This window comes from Manis pentadactyla, chromosome 11 (assembly GCF_030020395.1).
Source record: "Manis pentadactyla isolate mManPen7 chromosome 11, mManPen7.hap1, whole genome shotgun sequence".
Lineage (NCBI taxonomy): Eukaryota > Metazoa > Chordata > Mammalia > Pholidota > Manidae > Manis > Manis pentadactyla.
Genome location: NC_080029.1, coordinates 58,525,114 through 58,543,829, shown reverse-complemented (window position 1 = coordinate 58,543,829; position 18,716 = coordinate 58,525,114). Strand labels below are relative to the sequence as shown.

Sequence of the window (18,716 nt, the reverse complement as noted above, 5' to 3'; positions counted from 1 at the left end):
GGTGGGATGCTGGGGTAATGATTTGCCATGTACTATTATAGGGGGTATGAGGGTTAGGGTCGTGGGTTTTGGCATGAGGAAGGCATAGTATAAGCAACATTAGTAGGGTAAGTGAGAATGGCACAGTCTTAGCTTTAGAGGATTGCTTTTGTCCAGCTGACTTTTCCATCCTGGAACAAAGTCTTTGAGAATGGCGTATGGGTCAACTGGTCTGATGTGGGTGCAGTGGACCCAGGAAGTAATCCCATCAACTTTGAGAGCAGTGAGAGTGGTCAGGATCATGATTTAGAGTCCCTTCCAGCGTGGTTGCAGTGCCTGGTGTTGGTGTCTCTAGACGTACACCCAGTCACCCGGACGATAGCGGTGTGGTTTTGGATGGGCTCCAGTCTCATAAAGAGCTTTCAGCTTAGGCCAGACCTGCTCATGGGTTCTTTGCAACACTTGGAGGGAAAAAAGGAGTTGGTGATCATCAAATTCAGCAAGTACTTCGGGTTTGAGAATGGGAATAATAGGTGGAGGAATGCCATACATGATTTCAAAGGGAGTAAGTCCCATCTTATATGGGGAGTTATGCACTCAATAAAGGGCAAAGGGAAGGAGAGTGTACCAGTCTCCACCAGTCTCTAGGGCTAATTTAGTCAAGGTCTCTTTTAAAGTTCAGTTCATTCTTTCTACCTGTCCCGAACTTTGGGGCCTATATGCACAATGTAATTTCCAATCTGCCCCAAGAATCTGTGCTACTCCCTGAGTTACCTTGGAAGCAAATCCTGGTCCATTGTCTGAGCTTATCTTTGCAGAAAAACCATACCTTGGCAGGATGTCTTCTAACAACTTCTTGGCCACAGTCTGTGCGGTCTCATGTTTGGTGGGAAACGCCTCGATCCAACCTGAAAAAGTGTCTACAAACACTAGCAAATACCTGTACCCATATTTTCTGGGCTTTACTTCTGTAAAATCTACTTCCCAATAGGCGCCTGGTCTGTTTCCTCGGAGTCTGGTACCAGGGTTGGGCGCCTGGGCAGTCGCTTTTGTCAGTTGGCAAGCCTTGCAGCTTGCTACGATTTGTCCAATTTTTGATCAAGAGTCTCTGATAGTGATGTGAGCATGTCACACCAAGTCTTCCATTTTTCTCATCCCCATGTGTGTAGCCCAATGCATTTTGGTCAGGATGCGTCGTCCTAACTCTTCTGGTAGAATGATGCAGTCGGCAGCTCTCCACCACCCATTTAGGTAGTTGGTCATGGGTAGCTGCTTGATCCATTTTGTATCTTCATCAGTGTAGGAGGGGGTGTCTGGGAGGTTAGGGGCCCCTGGGTCTGGCAATGTGGTCACTAGGGCATGGTCCACTGAGAGGGCTGCCTGTCTGGCGCATTGGTCTGCTAGTCTATTTCCTTTGGCAATCGGGGTGTCAGATTTTTGATGGCCCAGGCAATGAATTATAGCCAGGGCTTAGGGTAGCCAAAGGGCAGATAGGAGGCCAAGAATTTCTTCTTTATTTTTGATGGTTTTCCCCTCTGCAGTTAATAGCCCCCTCTCTCTGTAGATGGCTCCATGTATGTGGGCAATGGCAAATGCATACCTACTGTCCGTATAGACATTAAGGCGTTTGCCTTTGGCCATAGTCAATGCTCTAGTCAGCGCGATAAGCTCTGCCCGCTGGGCTGAAGTCCCTGGAGCCAGCAGCTCCCCCCAGACAGTTTCTGTCTCAGTTATTACAGCTGCACCTGCATACCTTACTCCGTCTTGCATGAAGCGGCGTCCAACGGTGTACCATGTGGCATCTGCTTCTGCCAGTGGCTGATCTTGCAGGTCGGTTCTGACTCCGTGAACATGAGCCAGGATTTCTCCACAGTCATGGAGTGGTGCCTCCCAGTCCGGGTCAGGGAGGAGGGTGGCTGGGTTCAGCGAAGCGGGTGTCTGGAACAGAATTCTAGTGGAATTTAAAAGCAGTCCTTGGTAGTGCGTTAGTCAGGCATTACTTATCCATCTGTCTGGTGGCTGTTTGAGCACCCTTTCGACTGCATGTGGGGTACTGACATTTAATTCTTGTCCTAGTGTTAGTTTGTCTGCATCTTTGACCATGGTAGCCACTGCAGCAATCATTCGCAGACAGGGGGCCATCCAGCGGCGACAGTGTCTAGCAGCTTGGAGAAATAAGCTATGGGCCTTTTCCAAGGGCCAGTGTACTGTATCAGCACTCCTTTAGCTACTCCTTTACTTTCATCTATGTATAGGTAGAAAGGTTTGGTTAAATCAGGAAGCCCCAGTGCAGGTGCAGAGAGTAAGGCCTGCTTCAGTCTAGTGAATGAGTTTTCCATAGTCTCTGTCCATGTAAACTCCTGTCTTTCTTTGATGGCTTCTTAGAGGTGTCTAGCTATTTCTGCAAAACCTGGGATCCACAATCGGCAGTATCCTGCAGACCCTAGGAACTCACGCATTTGGCAGACATTCTGTGGGTGTGGTATTCTTAAGACAGTCTCTTTTCTTGCTTCCGTGAGCCATCTCTGTCTCCCTTTTAATTTATAGCCTAAGTAGTTTACCTCTGTCTTGCAGATTTGGACCTTTTTGGCCAAGGCTCGGTAACCCAAGGCTCCTAGTGTTGAAAGCAGATCCTTGGTGCCTTGCAGGCACCTCTCCTGGTCTTCAGTGGCTACCAGGATATCATCTACATACTGTAAAAGAGTTAATTCTGGGTGTTTAGATTGGAACTCACTCATATCTTCATGTAGGGCCTCACCGAAGATGGTGGGCGAGTTCTTGAATCCTTGGGGGAGCCTGGTCCAGGCTGCTGATCCCTTTTTCCAGGTCTGTCCACTCAAAGGCAAAGATGTTCTGGCTCTTAGGTGCTAGGGGCAAGCTGAAAAAGGCACCTTTTAAATCTAGGACTGTATACCAGGTTCAGTGGGAGGCAATGAGCTGAGGAGGGTATACGGATTTGGGACAGTTGGGTGTACATCTGTCACTCGCTTGTTTACCTCCCGCAAGTCTTGGACTGGTCGATAGTCAGTTGAGTTTGGCTTTTGGACTGGTAATAAGGGGGTATTCCATGCTGACTGGCAAGGTCTCAGTATGCTTAACTCGAGTAACCTTCTAATGTGTGGAGTGATTCCAGCTCTTGCTTTGAGTGGCATCATTTATTGCCAGACCCTGACTGGATCCGTGCCTGATTTCAGTTCTATAAATATTTCCGGCCTATGTTGAGCTAATCCCACTCCCCCTGTCTTGGCCCAAGCTTGGGGAAATGTCTGTAGCCAATATTCTAAGTCATGCATTGGTGATAAGGGTGCCTGGTGCAGATGGTACACATCTTCGAGGCTTATAGTGAGCACCTGTATTGGATGTCCTTCTTTGTCTAGAATTTTTGTTCCTTCCGGGTGGAAGCTTATTTGTGCCCCCACCTTGGTGAGCAAGTCTGGGCCTAATAAGGGGTAGGGGCATTCTGGGATGACCATGAACGAGTGGGAAACCTGGCCCATGCCAAGGTCCACTGTTCTTTGGGTAATCCATGAATATTGTTTCATCCCAGTAGCTCCCTGTACCCATGAGGTTTTATCTGCCAATTTTCCCTGGGGTTTTAATAGAATGGAGTGCTGAGCTCCGGTGTCCACAAGGAATTCTATAGGTTGCCCCTCCACTTTTAGGGTTACCCTGGGCTCGGGGAGGGGTGCTGAACCCCGTTGCCCCTAGTCATCAATGCCTTCGGTGCCCAGAATAGTAATGGGGGCCTTTTAGGGTCTTTTGTTAGGACAGTCTTTGACCCAATGGCCTTCCTCTTTGCAATAGGCACACTGGTTCTTATTTAACTTGGGGCGGTTCCCTTGGGTGAGGTCTTCCTTACCTTGTCCAGTGGCCAGTTTCTTAAGGTGTCTCTGTCACTCCTGAGGATTATCTGCAGTCATAGCCAGCAGTATTTTAGCCAAGTTTTGAGTTTGGTGGTCGTTTATTCTCATCTGTATTTCTTCCGGGCTCTCTCAATTATTAAAAACTCCTTCTGCCACCACTACCAGGTCCTGCAAGTTCTTTTCTCCTAATCTCTCCACTCTCTGTAATTTTCTCTTTATGTCTGGAGCGGCTTGGTTAATGAAAGCCATAACTATAGCGGCCCTGTTCTCTGGAGCTTCAGGGTCCATGGGGGTGTACTGTCTAAAGGCTTCCATGATTCTCTCTAGAAATGTCACTGGGCTTTTGTCCCTGCCTTGTTGTACATTATATACCTTAGCCAAATTAGTGGGCTTGCATGCAGCTGCCCTAAGACCTGCCAACAGAGTCTGGTGATAGACCCGGAGTCTCTCCTTACCTTCTGCTGAATTGTAGTTCCAGTTTGCACGAGAGAGGGGAAAAGCAGCATTGATGAGCTCTGGGTTCTGGGTGGGCTGTCTATTGTCGCCCAGAACTGACTTCCGGGCTTCCACCTGGATCCTCTCTCTCTCCTCAGTGGTAAAAAGAACCTGTAAGAGCTGTTGACAATCATCCCAAGTGGGCTGATGGGTAAAAAGAACAGTGTCTAAGAGGTTAATAACATCTTTGGGGTTTTCTGAGAACTTAGCATACTGAGTTCTCCAGTTATAGAGGTCGCTAGTGGAGAATGGCCAATAGTGCATTGGCTGTTCTCCTGTTTCATCAGGGGGCCCTGCTGCATGCAGGGGAAGGACAGTTGAGTCAGCAGGTCCTTAACTGAGGGCTGCCCGATGGACCCGGCCCCACATCCCCACTGCAGGTCCATGCGCAGGTGCTCCTCTTTCAGGAACAGGAACCGGTTCTTCTGGAACTGGTTCCCCTCCATCTGGTTCTGCTGGCTCCACTGACGGGGTGGTTGGGAGGGGCTGATAGGGTGGTGGAAAGATCAACTCCTCTGAGCTGGTGTCCTGCAGAACTGGGTAAAAGAATGGTTTGGTTTCTTTAGGTCCTGAGTCTCTCCGAGACTTTGGGACCGGACCTTGTAGGGCCAAGACTTTGAGTGTGGAGTCTGCCCTGGATGGAAGAAAAGGTTTAAGCCATGAGGGAGGGTTTTCAATTAGGTCCTGCCAGACTAAGATGTAGGGAATTTGGCCTGGATGGCCCTGGGCTCCTTTCCTGAAGATAACACCTTTCACCTGTAAAAGAGTGGTTAGATTAAAAGTTCCCACTGGCGACCATCCAACGTTGAAGGACGGCCAGTCAGAGGTGCAGAAAACATGAAATTTTCCCTTCCTGATGTCCGTGCTCAAATTGTGAGCTCTCCCTAACATCTGAAAAATGGTCTGTCATAAGAGATAAAGGAGTCGTCTGCATCTGTCCCATTTCTTCCGTCAACAACAAGACTAAGATAAACACAATAGCCAGCAAACAGGCACCTACAGAGAAGAATCTGCCATGGCCGCGGAGGCAAAACTGAACGTAAGTTGAGGGTCTGTTGTAATGCAGCGGCAGCCGACTTTCCTCATAGGTGAGGACCTCATCCTCCCCTCGGGGGGCAAGGGACGTCTTCCAAGACCCCTGGTCGGCGACCCGCTAGCACGTCCGCCTAAGTCAATGCCGACCCAGATATAGATTGGAGCTCCTACAGGCTTACACAGGCTTGTTCACGAACAAAAACAGTGAGACACTGATAGACAAAGACAGATTGAGACACAGGTAGACAAAGACAGACAGATAACTGAGTGCACTCACCAGCCGGCACTAGGCCCCCTGGGTCGGGAGTCCTGGGGGTCTCCAGGATCCCGGACGAGCCCCCAAATGTGCCCGAAGTCGCGAATCCCAGGAGACCACCAGGGAGCCAACATGGATGCAAAAGCAAAGAGCTTTTATTCAAGCAAACTTGAGCTCAATCTCATACCCACACCAACGCAGTGGCCAGGTGCCAGAGAGAGCGAGTTTCCAAATAACAAAGGTTTTATGGGTTTCTAGGGCCGTTGGTGGGGTGATGGTCATGGCCCTGGCTGATTGGCTGGGCCTGGGGGTAGTTGGTGGGGTGATAGGTCATGGCTTTGGTCAATTGGCAGGGTCTGGGGGGGTGCACTTTTTGCTGACTGGAGGAGAGAGAGAGACCAAGCTCCAATTGGCTGAAATAGGATCCGGGTCCCAATTGGCTGAAATAGAATCCAGGTTCCAATTGGCTGAAGTAGAACCCTTTCCTGATTAGCTGAGGTAGAGTCCAGGAGCTGAAGTAGAACCCGGTCCTGATTGGCTGAGGTAGAGTCCAGGAGCTTGCCCTTTCATTTCCCCCTTCCTGATTGGCTGAGGTAGAGTCCAGGAGCTTGCCCTTTCACTTGACAGTTTCTCCACATCTTTTATTGCTGTAAAATAGGGAATTTATTTTGATAGTAAAGTCTGGTATTTTGATTCCTGTGTATATAAGAAAGGTATTGTAAATATAACCATTAATTTCTTTAGAATCCATTTTCAAATTCTACAACCCCATTTAGCTTATAAAAGTAAGTTACAAAATGCCCTATATCATGGTTATGACAAATCCTTCTTTTTGATATGATACATAGCATTTTCTATTCCCAAATTACTACAAAGAGATAGAAATAGAGAAAAGTTTAACTTTGGACTAAAGTGTATCCAAGAACCAAGCACATCTAAGGAACTACTTTGTCATGTAATCAGCTTCCTTCTCAAATTTGATCATTGTCTTAGGAAATCTTAGGATTTCCACCACATTTGTAGACTGGATAGAAAATAAAAGTGGACCTATCTCAGTATAAGTACCTTTGAATCTGTATTTGACTCATATACTATTGGAATAATTTCACACCAGAACTAAGATGTAGGTACAAAGCTTTTATTATCTGTAATAGATTAAAACTTCATATGTCCCTAAACAGAAATAATCAAATAAATCATGGTGCATTCTTATTATGAAATACATGCTTTCATTAAAATGTTGTTTAGTGAAACATTCAAAACATCATAGAATATCCTTGATACAGCATTAAATAAGAAAAAGCAGGACACAAAATTATATATATGATCTGAAATAAATAATAAAATATGCAGATAAAAATTACAAAATAACACAAAAATATTGTGTAGTGATTATCTCTGGAAGTTATGGATGATTTTACCTTTGTCTGTAATTGCTCTGCATTTTATTTTTCGTATAAATCACTTTAATAATAAAAATTTTAGAAAAAATTAATTCAGATTGTTGCCAGGCAGCTGTGTCTGGAAAGTCTCTTCCTGTGCACCAGGTGAAACCTCAGCATGAATGGGGGAGGGTTCTTGATGCTGAACAAGAAAGAATTATTGAGCAGGTTGGGAGAGTGCAGGTAAGGAAGGAGTTCATTAGAACAAGAGTAGAAATGAATGCTAGCGGCCTTGAAGGCAGCTAAGAACAGAAAAATGCAGAGGTGCAAAGGGAAAGTTTGCTAAACATTTGCTTGGCATAGGGTAGATTGCCTTGCCATCTCTTAAAGCCAAGGTCACTTGGTGTCCCGTGTCCACTTGGATCTGCACAGTGTGGGGACTAGCATCTACAACCCCAGGATTTGGGGGAGCCATGGATCATTATATGGAGTGAGATGATGTTCTGAGAACTTGCCAGAGCATGCTCAAGCTGCTGCAGTTCTGTCTGAGCTCTCAGCAGCCTGTCCCTGCTTATCAGGGGGTAAAATGAAGACTTGGAGAAAGAATGAAATAGCAAACAGAAAAAATACACTAAGTTAGAGTGAGAAAGCTTTATTTAAAGGTATGCACTTAAAGAGAGAAAAAGTGAGGGTGTCCTCAGAGAGAAGGTGTGCAAAAGGCTGGGGTTTCTGCCTTTTAAACATTTCTCAAAGGGCCAGGGGGTATAGAATTGTAAAGTAGTCTCAAAATGCTTATATCTGGTGAGAAACATTAAATTTCTTCTATTATCGGTCATCCAGGTAATTCTGCAAAATGGAATTCTAGCTTTAAGATGGAATCCTTCCTGTTCTTACTATACTGTTTATATAACAGCATTTTAAGTTGAAGGCAGGAAAAGTTAACTATGATGCTTGCCCCAGGTGCCTGCCCTACATCAAGATCCCATAGATAATAATAAACAGAAATATACTCAAATATTTGTTTTAAATTATTTTATAGTATATTTAATTAGAGGAGAGATTATATATTTGAATAATAAATTTAAAAATTTTAACATATTATAATAGACATCTATAGAACACTACATCCAAAAGCAACAGGATACACATTCTCCTCAAGTGCACATGGAACATTCTCCAGAATTGACCATATACTAGGTCACAAAAAGAGCCTCAGTAAATTCCAAAAGATTGAAATTCTACCAACCAACTTTGCAGACCACAAAGGTACAAAACTAGAAATAAATTGTACAAAGAAAACAAAAAAAGCTCACAAACACATGGAGCCTTAACAACATGCTCCTAAATAATCAATGGATCAAAAAACAAATTAAAATAGAGATCAAAGAATATATGGAAAAAATGACAAAAACAACACAAAGCCCCAACTTCTGTGGGACGCAGCAAAAGCAGTCTTAAGAGGAAAGTATATAGCAATCCAGCCATACTTAAAGAAGGAAGAACAATCCCAAATGAATAGTCTAACATCCCAATTACCGAAACTGGAAAAAGAGGAACAAATGAGGCATAAGGACAGCAGAAGGAGGGACATAATAAAGATCAGAGAAGAAATAAACAAAATTGAGAAGAATAAAGCAATAGAAAAAAATCAATGAAACCAAGAGGTGGTTCTTCGAGTAAATAAACAAAATAGATAAGCCTCTAGACAAACTTATTAAGAGAAAAAGAAAATAAACACACATCAACAGAATCAGAAACGAGAATGGAAAAATCACGACAGACTCCACAGAAATACAAAGAATTATTAAAGACTACTATGAAAACCTATATGCTAACAAGATGGAAAACCTAGAAGAAATGGACAACTTCCTAGATAAATACAACCTTCCAAGACTGACCAAGGAAGAAACCCAAAATCTAAACAAACCAATAAGGAGAAAAGAAATTGAACTGGTAATCAAACAACTACCCAAGAACAAAACCCCCAGACCAGACAGATTTACCTCGGAACTTAATCAGACATACAGAGAAGACATAATACCCATTCTCATTAAATTTTTCCAGAAAATAGAAGAGGAGGGAATACTCCCAAACTCATTCTATGAAGCCAACATCACCCTAATACCAAAACCAGGCAAACACCCCACCAAAAAAGAAAATTACAGACCAATGTCCCTGATGAATGTAGATGCAAAAATACTTAATAAAATATTAGCAAACCGAATTCAAAAATATATCAAAAGGATCATATACCATGACAAAGTGGGATTCATCCCAGGGATGCAAGGATGGTACAACATTCGAAAATCCATCAACATCATCCACCACATAAACAAAAAGAAGGACAAAAACCACATGATAATCTCCATAGATGCTGAAAAAGCTTTCAACAAAATTCAACATCCATTCATGATAAAAACCTTCAGCGAAATGAGTATAGAGGGTAAGTACCTCAACATAATAAAGGCCATATATGATAAACACACAGATAACATCATACTGAAGAGCGACAAGCTGAAAGCTTTTCCTCTGAGATCGGGAACTACACAGGGATGCCCACTCTCCCCATTGTTATTTATCATAGTACAAGAGGTCCTAGCCACAGCAATCACACAAAACAAAGAAATACAAGGAATCCAGATTGGTAAAGAAGAAGTTAAACTGTCACTATTTGCAGATGACATGATATTTTACATAAAAAAACCTAAAGACTCCACTCCAAAACTACTAGAACTGATACTGGAATAGAGCAAAGTTGCAGGATACAAAATTAACAGACAGAAATCTGTGGCTTTCCTATACACTAACAAAGAACTAATAGAAAGAGAAATCAGGAAAACAATTACATTCACAATTGCATCAAAAAGAATAAAATACTTAGGAATAAACCTTACAAAGGAAGTGAAAGACCAATACCCTGAAAACTATAAGATACTCTTAAGAGAAATTAAAGAAGACATTAACAAATGGAAACTCATCCCATGCTCTTGGCTAGGGAGAATTAATATCATCAAAATGGCCATCCTTCCCAAAGCAATATACAGATTTGATGCAACCTCTATCAAATTACCAACAACATTCTTCAACAAACTAGGACAAATATTCAAAAATTCATATGGAAACACCAAAGACCCCGAATAGCCAAAGTAATCCTTAGAAGGGAGAATAAAGTTGGGGGGATCTTGCTCCCCAACTTCAAGCTCTACTACAAAGCCATAGTAATCAAGATAATTTGGTACTGGCACAGGAACAGAGCCACAGACCAGTGGAACAGATTAGAGACTGCAGACATTAACCCAAACATATATGGTCAATTAATATTTGATAAAGGAGCCATGGACAATCAATGGGGAAATGACAGTCTCTTCAACAGATGGTGCTGGCAAAACTGGACAGCTACATGTAGGAGAATGAAACTGGACCATTGTCTAACCCCATATACAAAAGTAAACTCAAAATGGATCAAAGACCTGACTGTAAGTCATGAAACCATTAAACTCTTGGAAGAAAACAGGCAAAAACCTCATGGACATAAACATGAGTGACCTCTTCTTGAACATATCTCCCCAGGCAAGGAAAACAACAGCAAAAATGAACAAGTGGGACTATATTAAGCTGAAAAGCTTCTGTACAGCAAAAGACACCATCAATAGAACAAAAAGGAACCCTACAGTATGGGAGAATATATTTGAAAATGACACATCCGATAAAGGCTTGACGTCCAGAATATATAAAGAGCTCACATGCCTCAACAAACAAAAAACAAATAACCCAATTAAAAAATGGGCAGAGGTACTGAACAGACAGTTCTCCAAAAATGATAATCAGATGGCCAACAGACACATGAAAAGATGCTCCACATCACTAGTTATCAGAGAAATGCAAATTAAAACCACAATGAATTATCACCTCATACCAGTAAGGATGGCTACCATCCAGAAGACAAACAACAACAAATGTTGGCAAGGTTGTGGAGAAAGGGGAACCCTCCTATACTGCTGTGGAGAATGTAAGTTAGTTCAACCATTGTGGAAAGCAGTATGGAGGTTCCTCAAAATGCTCAAAATAGACTTATCACTTGACGTGGGAATTCCACTTCTAGGAATTTACCCTAAGAATGCAGCACTCCAGTTTGGAAAAAACAAATGCACCCCTACATTTATCGCACCACTAGTTACAATAGCCAAGAAATGGAAGCAACCTAAGTGTCCATCAGTAGATGAATGGATAAAGAAGATGTGGTATATATACACAATGGAATATTATTCAGCCATAAGAAGAAAGCAAATCCTACCATTTGCAACAACATGGATGGAGCTAGAGGGTATTATGCTCAGTGAAAAAAGCCAAGTGGAGAAAGACAAATACCAAATGATTTCACTCATCTGTGGAGTATAAGAACAAAGGAAAAACTGAAGGAACAAACAGCAGCAGATTCACAGAACCCAAGAATGGACTAACAGTTAGCAAAGTTAAAGAGTCTGGGGAGAATGGGAGGGTGGGGAGGGATAAGGGTGGGGAAGAAGGAAGGGGGTATTATGATTAGCATGTATAATGTGGAGGGGGAAGGGGAGGGCTGTGTAACACAGAGAAGACAAGTAGGATTCTACAACATTTTGCTATGCTGATGGACAGTGACTGTAATGGGGTTTGTGGGGGGGACTTTGTGTAGGGGAGAGTCTAGTAAACATAATATTCTTCATGTAATTGTAGATTAATGATAACAAAAAAGAAAAAAGGGGGATTACTCCCTGATAGGATAAAATTAACTGCAAATCAATGATTAATGCATGCTTTACATATCCTGAATTATGATCTTTTAAAGGGTGTCAGATGATCAGCTATGGAAGTACATTTTTCTGATAATATTTCTTTCTCTTAAAAAATATAAAGCAGTTCCTGTGTGGTGGTCTCCAATAGGTTCTTCACAATGGTATAAAGGTCATATCAAAGTGTGGGCAAAGGGTCTGTTTGTGTTTATACAGAGGATCAAAGCCTAATTTGGCTACCCAGAAAACGAATTAAAATACGATATGAAGAAGAACTTCCAACATCAACATCCTCTGGAAGAATCATTCCAGAAAATGACCATCAAGAAACTTCAACAAAGATCCAGGCGCTGCTACAGTTGTAACTGCATTCATCCTGCCGGTTCCTGGACTTGCCATTGGAATGAAGAAGGAGATATCTAAGCTGGCCTGTGCATACAGTAAAACAACAAATTTGACTGGATCTATATTGTCGGGACTCAACCAAGAATTAGGAGAAGTGCAAGTTGCAGTGCTCCAAAATCGTGCAACTGTAGACTATCTACTGTTAAAAGAACATATGGGATGTGAACAGTTCCCAGGAATGTGTTGTTTTAATTTGTCTGATTTTTCTCAAACTATTCAAATTCAGTTAGATAATATCCATCATATTATTGATAAGTTTTCACAAATGCCTAGGGTACCTAACTGGTTTTCTTGGTTTCACTGGATATGGCTGATAATTGTAGGTCTGCTTTTGTTATGTATCTGTATTCCTATTCTGTTCATGTGTGTACACTATTTAATTAGTAGTTTGTTAAAACCTATACATGCTTATGTTACTCTACATGAAGTTATGTCAAAGAAATAATCAATCTTCCCATGTTTTCTTTCGTCTGCTACTTCTATAGCTTTTCTTCTTCCTTCCTAATTACAACCCTTTAGTAGAATTTGTGCCTCATATCGAAAATTACCAAGTATCATAATTCTTCCAAGTGGTAGATACCTCAAGACAAATGCTGGGCATAGAAGCCACAGGGCATAAATCTGCAAAGAAATAAAAAGCTAACCTTTTCAAAGAATTTTGATTCTCTCTCACTTACCAACTTTACATTTCCCTGTATGGCCCCGGAAGACAGCTGGTTAGCCAGAGATGGGTAAGATTCCTCAAGGGAGGAACAACCTAAGATAGGCACAGTCGCAGGGGGGCCATCAGGTGAGAAATTGGGGATCAACAGAGGTGAGGCTTCGAACCTCACCCCCCTTGTTTTGAGAGCAATCTTCTGCATCCATGGATGTTTTGTTGCCCTTGTCTAGCTTGGATTAATACTTAGTCTATAGGCACAGACCTGATCATCTACATTTGCCCTCTTATAGCATTAAATTATGTTTTCTACTTTATCTTGCATCTACCTATCACTTCAGCATTTTATTTAAAAAATAATAATAATAAGGGAGAAATGTGGGATTCACATATAAATCAAGTATAAAAATCAAATGAATAATCATATCTGACTTGATTGTTTATAGTTCATGATGCGTGATCAAAACCAAAAGTTTCTGTGATATGACTGCCCTTGCACTGTTCACCATGTAAGAACTTATTCACTATGTAAGAACTTGTTCACCATGTAAGAACTTGTTCATTATGCTTCAGAAGATTGGAGACTCTTGAGAATTAGGCTTGGGGTTGATTAATGATTGTGCATTGAGTCCCCTATACAGAATTTTATTCTTGTTAACAACCATTTGATCAATAATTATGAGAGATGCCCTCTCAAAAAAAATGCAGATATTGTTTCTATGTGAATAAAAATTTTAAAAAATATATTAACTTATTTAATCCTCATAACTCTACTGAGATAGATTCTATTATCATACCTGTTTAAGGATGGGAAAACTGAGGCACAGGACACCAAGTAGCTAAGCAACCTATCAAAGGACACACAGTCTTAGTGATGGAGCTAGAATAACTACTATGTTATACTCCCATTTATGATGATATAAACTTTACTGCTTCTTAAAATTGACTACTTGGTTGTAATTTGTTGAATATTAAAATGGACTTTGCCTTAAAACCAAACTAGCATTTATAACATCACCCAAACAAAAGTAAGATTACTCTGTTACTTTCATTCATAGTATCTAAGCCTAAGGAGCCACTTCATTTTAATAAACTTGATTACTGATGCCTCTAATGCGGCACTTTCTCAAAATGTATCATCATGTTATTTGGCCTTAAAATGCTTACAGGCCTATTTAATTTTTTTAATTTCCTTAAAATGCTGCAGAATATTAAGTACCATAGCCAGAATTTTGTAGAGTTTATGGGAGAAATTTATTTTACACTAGCCTTGTCAGCGTTTTTTCATAGAAGACACTTTTTAGAAAGACTGCTGAGCTTGAGTTATAAATGATATGTCCTTTTTTATCACAGCTGGTTCAGTATAATCACTTAGTGTGGATAACCATGTGGCAAAATGCACCTCTCCTCTGTGCATATTACCAAGCATTATTGTTGGGAGATATTTGGATTTGTTACTTTGCAGCTGTCAGATATGCCTTGTGTGCTTAACATGCGTAAGCATAAGTTTCTAAGAACATAAATAGTGTTTTGATAACAATAGCTATCATTCTCACAAGGAAGTGGCCTGTAATTTAGTAAGTTTTCAATTGCAAATATAAAGAAACTATGCTAAAGAAGTCCCATACCAGATGTTTTCCTGCTTGGTTTCCAAAAAGTTTACATAATTTTAGTGATGCACAGTTTTCAATAAACATATGTCCGTAAACATAGATTATTTTCTTTCTTAACAGCAAACATTTACTGTGCCTTGGTATGAGCTGAAAATTCTGCTAGATGTTATGATGAAAAGATACAGTCCTTTTTCTTAAAATTGTGTATGGGACAGGATAAATCATGGAAAAAATCTGATGGCTGGATGGTTGGATAATACATAAATAGCACAGGAATTCAGAATCTGAAATCTTAGTTGAATCCTATCTTTACAAGGGTAACTTTCTTAATTTCACAAAATTTTTAATTGCATGTTTGTAAAATTAGACCAAATTGGAGTAAAATATAAAAAAAATATAAAACATGACACAACAAACAATAACAATAATGGTAGGTGTCATTATTATATGAGAAGGGCAATAGATTTTGGATCCACTGATCTGTTCAATATCCTTGGTTAATCACTGGCTTTTTGTGGGTTTACAATAAATATGTGGTTTAAAAGGAAGGTAACATAAAACAGTTCCTTCAGGAAACTAAGAGCATTAATACCCGAAGCTTCAAGGAAAACTTTTCTAACAGGATATAACTTTCGTGGTACTTCGGAAACTTGTTTAGAATTATATAATTATTGAGAAAATAAAAGGGCAATCCAGAAAAAGCCAATTTTAGAGGCAGATATATAAAGGTTGAAACCTTAATGACTGAATATATAATTGTATTTGCATAGGAAATGCATACAGAAATCAAATGAAAAAGAGCTACAGTGATCAAATTATGAAGATACTTCTAAGTTAACATAATACCCTCCAGGTTCATCCATGTTGTCACAAATATCAGAATTTCCTTCATTTTATGGTTGAATCATAGTCGTGTGTGTGTGTATCATATTTTCTTTTCTTTATCTGTCAATGGACACTAGCTGTTTCCATTTCTTGGTTATTCTGAATAATATTGCAATTAACACAGGAATGTAGGTATCTCTTCAAGATGCTGATTTTGCATCTTAAAGTGGGATTACTGATCATATGGTGGTTCTACTTTTAATTTTTTTTTGCAGAACCTCCATATTGCTTTCCATAATGACTGTATCAACTTACATTCCATCCAACAGAGCATTGCGTTTTCTCCACACCCTCAGCAACCCTTGTTATTTCTTGCCTTTTGATAATAGCCATCCTAACAGATGTGAGAAGATATCTCATTTTGATTTACAGCTCCCTTAGTGATGTTGAGTATGTTTTAATTAACCTGTCGGTCATTTTCATATCTTTTTTAGAAAAATGTCTATTCAGGTCCTTTGCCCGTTTTTAATCAGGCTTTTTCTCTTTTTTTGTTACTAAGTTGTATGAGTTCCTTATATATTTTAGATATTATTCCCTTATCATATATATGGTTTGCAAATATCTTTTTCATTCCATTGGTTGCCTTTTCATAATGTTGATTATTTCCTTTGCAGTACAAAATCTATTCAGTTTCTGGTTGAATCTGGAGGGCATTACGCTAAGTGAAATATGTCAGGTATAGAAAGACAAATACTATATAAAATTGCTTGTATGTAAAATATTAAAAAGGAAAAATTGAACTAATAGAAACAGTAAAATAGTAGTTTCCATGGCTTTGGGGGGAGATATTGGTCAAAGAGTACAAACTTTTATTTATAAGATAAACAAGTTCTGAGTATCTAATGTATAGCATTGACTATAGTTAATAATACTGTATTATGTATTTGAAATTTGGTAAGCAAGTGCATCTTAAGCATTCTCACCAAAAAAATAAATGAATAAAATAATAAAACTTTGTGGGTGATAGATATGTCAATTAACTTGATTGTGGTAATCATTTCACAATGTATATGTAAAATCATATTGTATACTTTAAATACATATAATTTTAACTGCCAATTATACCTCAATTACAAAAAGTTAACATAAAGAAAATACCTCTGCATATGAATAAAATAAGAACCCATTAAACTTATGTGAATGGAAAGATAATGTGTGTAAAACAGTATTTGAAAAGTACAAAAGTACAGAATGAGCAAAATAAGAAGAAAAAGTTGGAATCTATGAGAAAATACAGAAGCAAAAGGATTGAAATAACTCTCCTAAACATGCAGAGAATATCTGTACCTTTAAAAGTCAGTCATTCAAGGAGCTGAGAAGAAACAGTTCAAATATGGAGGAAATCCTTAATGAAATAAAATGAAACATGTTTTTCAAAGAATGGCTACAAATTAGACATCAGAATAATATGAAATGCAAATAGAAATAGATAAAAAAGTAAGGTCTACAAAAAATTATAATTTACTAGAAAAATTAAAACATCATTAAATTCAATAAATTAAATAACTGATTAATGAAATATTAATTTGATAAGTGCTCACAGAATTAGGACAAGCAAAAGGAGATGAAAACAATGAATAAAATTTTGACTAAGTAGGAGAGAGAAGAATGAAGCAAGATAAAAAAATAATCATATATTGTAAGATTCCGAAAAGAAAAAAAAGGAAAAGGAACAGATACAATAACTAAAAGATTTAGAAATAAGAATTACTAAGATTACCATTTATACATCTTATAATACATAGGGAATAATACAAATAACTAAAGGTGAGGTAGGGCAGGAACATGGAACAAACATCATGATTAGCTTCTCCTGCCTATAATGAAAAATGCCAAGATATAAACAGTATAGTAAGACCAGGAGGGACCCCATCTTAAGGCTAAGATTCCATTTTAAGAACCAGAGAGTTAGGAGGTAGGATTCCTGACATATTCTTTGGTAATCAGCCAACAGCCAACCCCATCATAAGGCAGGACAGGCAGTCCTCACTGACATGTTGCCAGTGCTTGAGAGTAACCACTATCTTGGAGAACAGGATTGATAAATTCCTTGTGTTAAGTTTATCTTATGGAATATCTAGAGGACTGACTGTGAATGGTGACAAAATGTCTCTCACTAGAGAGACATCATGAGATCATATGTCAAGCCTATTCCCCACCCCAACCCCCACCTTTTGTCCCATTTTTGAAAGCCTTGAAAGACAGAGTTCTAAGCCCTTAAGTGTGTTTCCTTTTTGAGATTGCCCACACTCCTTTCTTTCAGTGTGTCCTTATTGCCTTAACTAAAGCCCTCTCAGTGCTCAACTTATTGTGTTTTGTCTCTGCACTCTTCCAGTGGCACGTGTCTTTGTTACTTTGCTATTTTGTTCAATTTTCTAGTCTTAAGCATAAGTCTTCACTCTCTCTGTTCTATTTCAGAGGAAGTAGGGAAGGGCTACTGAGAGCTCTGATTTGGGCTTGCAAGTTCCCACCTCCTGGGTGACACAGACAGGACTTCAGCTGTCCAGTCATGCTCTTTAGTAGCCTGCTGTAAGATCTCCTTCCTTTGCCTTTGGGAAATTCTCAGAACATAATCTCACTCCATCCAGTACTCTGCAGCTCCCCCAAACCATGGGGTGGTAGGGACTTCGTTTACACATCATGCATATTCAAGCAGACATTGGACACAAGGTGACCCTGGCTTCAGAAGCTGGCAAGGGATCTGCCCTAATGTTGAGTAGGAGTTCAGTGGGCTTCCCTTTCCTCCCTCTGTTTTTCCATGCTTTCTGCTGCCTGCATGGTTGCCATTTGCTGCTACTCTCACTTTAATGAATTCTTTCCTTACCCACACTCATCAGACCTGTGGAGAATCCTTTCTTGTTCAGTCAAGAACCCTCCCCCACCCAGGCTGAGGTTTCATCTAGTGAGCAGGAGATCTCCCCAGATGCAGCTTTGTAACAACAAAGGGATGTTTGCTTTTAAAAGTGAGGAAAAATTTAAAAGTCAGGAATAAGAAATTATACATTTAGGTAAATAAGATAAACAAATAAATTAGTAGTTTTACTGGCTCAAAGTCCCATCCATATTTTCCACTGGTTTATGCCTGCTTTTGATGCCAGAGTTCTTGTTTGCAGAGTCGAAGAATGAACTTAGCAAACACCCAAGGTAGGAGAACCAGGGTAGAGGCTTTTATTTAGAAATAAAGTGAGAGGAAAGGACTCCTGGCTCGTGCCAGGAGGGGACAAAAAAGCCTGGGTGGTGCATGGTCTAGGGGATTTATAGGCAGTTGAGGATTTTGGGGAATATGAAAAAAAGGCTTAGGGGTGTGGGCTTATACCACCTGCCTTGCCCCCAAGGTGTGCTGGTTTGTTATCTGTTTGCTAGGGCTGTTTGCAGT

At 40.1% G+C, this 18,716-nt stretch overlaps 1 protein-coding gene across 1 annotated transcript in view; it reads right to left on the bottom strand.

Annotated features, from left to right (window-relative positions):
- Nucleotides 1–274: 274 nt before the first annotated feature.
- Nucleotides 275–18,716, bottom strand: part of LOC130679658 (uncharacterized) — a 202,457-nt gene continuing 184,015 nt past the window's right edge. The window contains exons 2-5 of the mRNA XM_057489037.1: nucleotides 5,650–5,780; nucleotides 4,298–4,457; nucleotides 3,839–3,889; nucleotides 275–2,672 (exon numbers count right to left, since the gene is read on the bottom strand). Of these exons, the coding sequence (XP_057345020.1) occupies nucleotides 2,361–2,672; nucleotides 3,839–3,889; nucleotides 4,298–4,457; nucleotides 5,650–5,780 (654 nt within the window). The 3' untranslated portion in view covers nucleotides 275–2,360. The remainder of the gene's footprint in view (nucleotides 2,673–3,838; nucleotides 3,890–4,297; nucleotides 4,458–5,649; nucleotides 5,781–18,716) is intronic.